Genomic DNA, 7,530 nt, shown 5'->3' with positions numbered 1-7,530 from the left:
GAAAATGGTGGGTTGTTTTGGTGAGACTTAGAAAACTTCAATATTCGTGTTTCTTTTTCTTAAAGCGGCTGTATCTCAGCAACCCGAGGTCCAATCTTCAATGCCTCTTAGACAATTTTATAGCAAATTTTCTAAACTTTTCAAAAAAAAATATTTTCAGAAATGGTCACTCATGGTCACTATTTCAAAAATTGAAAAACGGCAAATATTTCGCAAAAATCAAACTTTCGGTGGCTACATCTTGAAATGGAGCACTTTATCAAAAAATCTGTAAAGTACTTTTCGATTGCAAATTCAATGTTGCATTTAAAAAAAATGTCAAACTTGTTTTTGCATGAAACTTCGATTTTTTCCAAAAATCACTATTTTTCAAAATTCATAACTTGGCAGCAGATTTTTGACCATGTTTTTCTATGGCTCAAAAGTTGCGGATTTTTGTATCCTAAAACATATCAAAAAATCTCGAAAATCAAAAAATACGTATTTTGGGAAATTGAGTTTTAGTGAAAAAAAGTTGATTAAAAAATCAGCAAATTTTTTTCCGTGTACCAATTTTTTTCTCAAAAGTCCTCAACAATACCTACAACTTTGCCGAAGACACCAAATTGATCAGAAAATTCACTCAAAAGTTACAGCTGTTTGAATATTTACATACCATTTTTGTAAGGACACCTGCCAAAATTGTATGGAGATTTGTATGGGTGAACCAATGACGCAAAATAGCTTATTTGGTCATAGGGAAGGCCCCCACAAAGTTTGAGCCAAATCAATAAATACAAATCAAATCCATTTCCGGTTTTGGTAGAGAATTGCTCACATATTCATTTCTGTCGATAAGTGATTCTTATGTAAAATTGTCCGGGAATACGATGGTGAGGGTGAGGTCAAATAAAAAAAATAAGTTGGGGTGTTTTGAGATACGGCCGTTTAAAGTTTTCAATTGCGCAATACAGGCAGAAAAAATAAATAAATCAAAATTTTGATCACGGAAATGGATTCTACGTCAAATTTTCTTCAAAATTGAGTCTAAGACCGACCTTCTAAAATTTGTGGTTTCTGAGCTATCGCCGTTTGAAACTAGGAGGTTCGCTCCGAAAAACGCCAAAAAGTCGATTATTTGGGGAGGTACAAAAATGGAGGAGCGGTCCGATTTGGATGAAATTCGGGATTCTTGAATATTTTGATAGTATCAACAGTTCTGCCAAATTTGAGCAGGATCGGTGAGGGTAATTTTCAAATTTGCACTTTTTCGTGCACAGCTGAGATGGAATGACCCACCTATGAACAAATAGCGTAAACCTATGATTTTTTGAAAAAAAAAAATGTTTTTTTTCCTTCATAATCAATATTTTTATAAAACTTATGCCGGATTCAGATGCGAAAAATTATTTCCAACAATTTGGTGTACAACTTTGCAATATTTGTTTGATTTTTCTATTAGAAAACTGTAAATTTAGAAAAAGATAGTAATTTGGACTATTTGGCAAGAAAGTCTGTCAAAAATCAATAAAATTGTTGAATATACGTTAACACATCTGTTATCAACTATATAACTGTTTATTTCATTCATATATACGAGGAAACTATGAATACAATGAGACGATTTGTTCTTTTTATTCCGCTATGTATTTTAATATCTTGACAGATACGTATTTCGTCTACTACTGGCAGACTTCATCAGTGTTCTGTTCTCGACTTCGAGAACTTTCAACAAACTTTCAAATGGTCAAGATCCTCTGTAATTACTCTTAACTTTAAGAACAATGTAATTACAAAAGCCAACTCGGTCCTAACCAGGTCCCAGTACCGAAAAGGACTTAATAAAAATAATTTTATGAAAAAAAACTTCAGTGCTTTCAAATGGTTCATTAAATTCATCACTCAGATGTATAGTGTCTTTACTAAGTAAGCGTTAGCCAAAGCTTTCGTAGCGTCCCTGTTTGAAAAATGTCGCACGTCGTACGAGTTGTCGCACGGTTTTGATTTTACCGTTTCGATATCGATTGGTCGAAAGGAGGACAAACGTGCGACAAACACTCGACATGCTCGACATTGTTTTTTCCATCGATTTACCTTCAATTCGACGTCGATTATCGTCGACGCAAACAGTTTGACAGTTCTCTTCAGTTGATCTTGTTCGGACTTGATTGCAACCGAGTCGAACCAGTTGTTGTTAATTTTAGGCTTTGGGAGGTTTTGGACAGTTTAAAGGTAAGTTGTGTTCTAGGTTGAATTACTTTTTCTGCTGGAAAGTTCCGGCCGGAGTGGGCAAGCGACCGAATCAAAGTGTTTTGTATTCCAGATTCCGGTCTTTGATGCGGTATAGGAGGAAGAGGAGGAGGAGGAGGACGGGAAATATGGTATACTCGGCGGGCATTCCGGAAGACGGGACAAGAAGGAACCAGTTTGCGATCGAGGAACTGGTTGGTGTTTGTTGTTTTACTTTCCGCGGGAGGTTGCGACGCATATCTAAAGGAACTGGTAAGTCATGTTTAAGAAACGATGGAGAAGGTGTGCTGGAATTGCGATTTTACGGTTGAAATTAAAAATAGGATGAATGGAACACCACAAATTCTTAACTTTTCAATCCAATAATTCCAAAATGAAAAATAAAAAAATCTAGAATACTAAAGCTTAAAAAAACATCAACGCTGATTTGATTTGATACCAAGCTCCTCTGGGTCCCGCCGTGTTATTTTTATTTTGTTACTCATGTATTTATGTTTTGGATTTTATGTTTACAAAAAGAAGTAAATTTTTGGTGCCACTGCTTTGGTGGCTTTTCCTGCCTCAAAAAATTAAAAATAAATTCAAATTCAATTTCAATTGTAAAATTAAATTATAAAGTTTTTCATTCTAACTTCAAAATTCTAGCATTCCAGAACATAAGAATGAAAGAATTTAAAATTCTTAAAGTATTCAAATATTTTTTTAAAAAAATTTGAAATTTCAAAATATTAAAATTTTGAAATTGACAGACATTTAAACAGACATGCATCGGCACTATGAGCTCTTTTTAACGGCACTCAGCTTGTTATAGATAGCATTTTCGTTTAAAGCAATGTTATGCTTGTTGCTAGGTAAAAATCTCTTGATTTTGGCTTGAATAATGTGTAGAAAACAATGGTCCATTGGAAAACCCGATTTTAGCTATATGTTCATGTAAATGTTCTCTTTAGCTCTCAAGAGCTAAAAAGCTCTTTGAGTGCAGTTAAGAGTTCTTAACCTATATCTCGGTTGGGTTTCAAAATAATCTCTCAGGGTCTTCGGGAGCCTAAAAGACAAGCGTAATTAGCGTGTTCTAATCACTGGCACAACATGCTGGGTATCTTCTACGTGAAATGCCAAACAAGTTCTTCTAAAAGAGGAGTTAGAGCGGATGCATGTCTGCATTTAAATACTAAAATTTCCTAATTCTTAAATACTAAAATTCTTCAATTCATTATTACTAAAAGTCTAACATTATAAAGTTCTTAAATTCCCGAAAACGTTAGTCGCACGAGTTGGAATTTGGAATTCTAAAATTCTAAAAATTATAAGTTTTTAAATTCCAGAATTAAAAATTCAAAAAATCTAAATATAAATTCAAATAATTTATATTTTTAAATAAAAAATCGAAAATTCATTTTTTTAATTCCTACGTATTTTAAAAATTAATAAGTTTCTTAAAATTCTAAACATTAAAAAAATATCATTTTTTTTTGCAGTTTTTAAACTTTAAAATTTTAAATAAAATTCAAATTTTGAAAAATCTAAAAATTGAATAAAAACAAAAAAAAAAATTTACAAAATTAAAAATATTTTTTTTTCTTTTAAATAACTAATATTTTTCTAAAAAAAAATCTAAAAATTCATAAATTTTAAAATTTTCAATTGGAAAAAAATCTAAAATCTATTAGGTAACTTTGAAAAAATTTCAAGGATTTTACAATGTAAAATCTACAAAAAATGGTCTAATAAAAAATAGGAGTTATAAAAATATAATAAATTGAATGAAATGATTTTGGTTTTGAGGTACTCTCGAATTTTAAAATTCAGAAAATAAGAATTTTCGAATTTTAAAATTTTAGAATTTTAGAATTTTAGAATTTTAGAATTTCAGAATTTTAGAATTTTAGAATTTTAGAATTTTAGAATTTTAGAATTTTAGAAATTTAGAATTTTAGAATTTGGAAATTTGAAAATTTGAAAATTTTAGAATTTTAGAATTTTAGATTTTTAGAATTTTAGAATTTTGAAATTTTTGATTACATTATTTTTATTACATTTTTAATGTTTTGATATTTGTTAACTTTAAGAGTTTTTGAATATTTTGAAAATTCGTAATATTTGATATTTTCTAAAATTTTAACATTCTGTAATCCTTAAAAATTAAAGTTTTATAGTTCCATTGGGTGTGGGGTGTGAGATTGGGTCATACAAATTTCAGCATTTTTGTTTGACCCAATCTCACCCCTGATGACAGAATGTCACCTCTGATGACGGTTCATAAAATATTTCAAAGAATTTTGAATTTCAAAAAAATTGAAATCTTTAAATCAAGCATAAGAACATTATTTTTTTAGCATTTTTAAATTTCTTAAAATTTTCAAACACGTTTTATGCATTTTTAAATTTTAAGATACATTCTTTTTTATTTTTTTATAGATGTTTAAGCTTTTAAAAAGTCATGCAATTTTTATTTTTAAAGGATTTTTTTTTTAAATTTAGTATTTTGAAATTTTCATGTTATTATTATTCAAATCTGAATTTTATTTATAAATGCTTGCCAATTTATGATTGACGCATCTTTTTTTCAGGCAACAAACGTATTCCAATCAGATCCTGCCGTCCACGTGTGGTACCGCGTTGCATCCGTAGAACCCACGGAAGCAGCAGCCACGTTGTTTCGTACGCATACTCCACAAACCCACATTGTGTCGTACTCCGGTGGCCATCAATCCGTCAGAGATCCAAGATTGGCTTTGCATCCCTGTACAACTTTGATCAGCTCGTCGGGGATCAAAAGTCCAGCATGACCAAAATGCTGCCAGGAGAACACCAATCCAAGCCTGAAGCTGCGATCAAGGAAAATCAAGGAATTTTGAGAAGAATCGGCGATCCGGAAGTTAAATTTCGTGAAAAAGTTAATATTATTGTGAAATTAGATGTGTTTGAATAAAAAAATAAAATAAAAAACAAAACAACAGTTTTTTTTTTCAACAGCAACATAACCTAAAAATTAGAATTGACAGCACACGACAATGGCACGACATCCTAAATAACAAAACCGTGCGACGTCGGTCGAATGTCGTACGACAATGTCGTACAATTTCGATTATCGATCGCACGACAAATACGACATTTTGGTGCAAAAACGTATGACATTTGCGCGACAGTCGCACGACATTATCGTGCGACGTCGTACGAATGCACGGACGACAAACGACGGACGTCCGACGGACTTTTCAGTCAGGGGTGTGGTTGCAAGGCTTTCAGGAGGAAGGCAGCAACCAAGGCTGTATATCATAGGTACTCTCCGTGCCACGAAAACAAACGAACAATGGACTGTGCCAGGAAAACCAAAACATAAACAAAGTCAGCTTCCATCGGAGTGACAGAGTCAGAGATAGCGATTTTGACAACCACACCCTTACAAACTCAATAGAGCTATCTAAGCCCGAGCTCACGCACACTAGCACCCCATTTGTTTTGCTGGCGGGTACAAAATTTAACCTCAATCTTTTTCGTGTACGTACACGCAATACATGCGCACGTAGATAACTCTATCGCGATTACCTTAGTGGATTAAGGTCGTAAAAGGTGTCCTTCACTTTTCGGGCAATGACTGTCAATGATGGTTCTGAATTCAGGGTCCAGAAATAGTAAATTGAAATGAAAAAAATATCACGTTATGTAAAATGCTTCTATAATCAACTCAAAGAAAACCATTTTTTGATTGAAACATTCTGAACCAAGATTTGAATGTTTTTTCTAAAACAAAGATGGCCGCCAAATGGCCGATATGGAATGATGCCTTCCAGAGCCTTAATGTCAGACTCCGATTAGGTCATCCGCGAAAATTGGGTTTTTAACTTTTTTTTAACTTATTGTTCCTCCCCAGGTGTTGACGATATTCTCCACCATTTTCCTATATGTTTATATACCTACCGTTGGATTCGTTAGAATGTAACGAACATTTTGGTGTATATAGGGGAAAGTGGGGCAAGTGTAACAAGCTAAGGAAATGCTTGTTATAACCCATTAAAAACGTTAAAAAATCTGTCGGATTTTTTAGAATCATCTTATTCCAGGTCTTGACTGAGACTTTGATAGAACAAGTTTAAAAAAAAAATCTGTTTTTTATGTAAAAAAATGATTTCAAAATTTTTGATTTTTCGTACGTTCTACTCAACCAGTGGGGCAAGACGAACAGCCCGTTGGGGCAAGAGGAACAATGCTTGAAAAAACATGCTAATTTAATAACAATTGAACTATTATCACTTAGATACGTCAGATTAGGATGTATTTAAAACGTTTCTTTCATTTTTATATTAAAAAAATAATATTTTATTAAAAATTTGACCGTTTTTACGAAAAAAAAATTACTTAGATGATAAATAGTAAATTTTCATGATATTATTATATCGTGTATGGACAACTTTTTAAACAATTGTTTATCAGTTTCTAAGAACTTTTATGTATTTTTTTCACAATAAAATATGTTGCTGCAGCAATTCGTATTTTTTCCATACTAAAAATCCATATGGTACACTTGCCTTACCTAAACAAGATTTTTAAAAGATCTCTACAAAAATAACCAAAACATAAATAATACTTTATAATACGTGCAAGTCACTGGTAGGGACACTACTGATCTAAGAAAAATTAGTCATCCAAAAGTATATAATAAAAATTATTCCGTGTTCTATCTAGATTCTTTTTTAAACTCCTCAAAAGTTCAAAAATCATATCTCGTTCACCCACCAAAAGATCCGATCAAATCTTTTGTTTTCGGACCACCTCCAATCTGTACAATCACATCTTTTGGCAGCATTCCAGAATACCCGGTATTCAAGATTCTAAATAAATTCCAAGAAATTCGATGATATTCGTCAATCCCCAAAAATATGATTGTTTCCATGAGAAAAAAAAAATACATCCATGGAAATTACTTTCTTTTGGTCTGTTTAGAATATACAAATCTACAAATAAAACTGAAGTTATTTTTAAAGAAAAAAGGTTGTGTAAACCGAATTTCTATCGTTGGCTTGTTGGTGCTTTGATTACCCCTTGCGAAAACGGGATTCAAATACTCCTACAGAATTTATTTTGTATATTTGGCGATTTAAAAATACTCAACAAAACTTCTAATCTTATAAAAATAAGTAAGTCTCTATGATTTTCATACTTTTCGTAACAAATCTACCCCTACATTCGTCCCCCTGTACCCACCACCCAATGACCAATTCAAAATTATTTTCCTACGTTGACATTTATCAGCCTACAAAATATTAGATTATATACATTCTTGAGAAAGTTTTATTTTTA

The 7,530-nt window shown here is 32.0% G+C and overlaps 1 protein-coding gene across 1 annotated transcript; it reads left to right on the top strand.

Annotated features, from left to right (window-relative positions):
- The first annotated feature begins 2,251 nt into the window (after positions 1 to 2,251).
- Positions 2,252 to 5,161, top strand: LOC119770416. The gene is made up of 2 exons (XM_038265281.1): positions 2,252 to 2,481; positions 4,800 to 5,161. The coding sequence occupies exons 1-2, from the start codon at positions 2,316 to 2,318 to the stop codon at positions 5,159 to 5,161; spliced, it is 528 nt and encodes a 175-aa protein (XP_038121209.1). The 5' UTR covers positions 2,252 to 2,315.
- The last annotated feature ends 2,369 nt before the right edge of the window (positions 5,162 to 7,530 follow it).

Source organism: Culex quinquefasciatus, chromosome 3 (genome assembly GCF_015732765.1).
Source record: "Culex quinquefasciatus strain JHB chromosome 3, VPISU_Cqui_1.0_pri_paternal, whole genome shotgun sequence".
Classification (NCBI taxonomy): Eukaryota; Metazoa; Arthropoda; class Insecta; order Diptera; family Culicidae; genus Culex; species Culex quinquefasciatus.
The sequence above is the reverse complement of the archived record's forward strand: the minus strand, read 5'-3'. Positions and strand labels throughout refer to the sequence as shown.

Excerpts from the sequence above, each read along its gene's own strand:
- LOC119770416 (XM_038265281.1), top strand. The coding sequence starts at position 2,316 with ATGCGGTATAGGAGGAAGAGGAGGAGGAGGAGGACGGGAAATATGGTA. Across the intron at positions 2,482-4,799 it reads ACGCATATCTAAAGGAACTG|GCAACAAACGTATTCCAATC; the intron begins GTAAGTCATGTT and ends TCTTTTTTTCAG.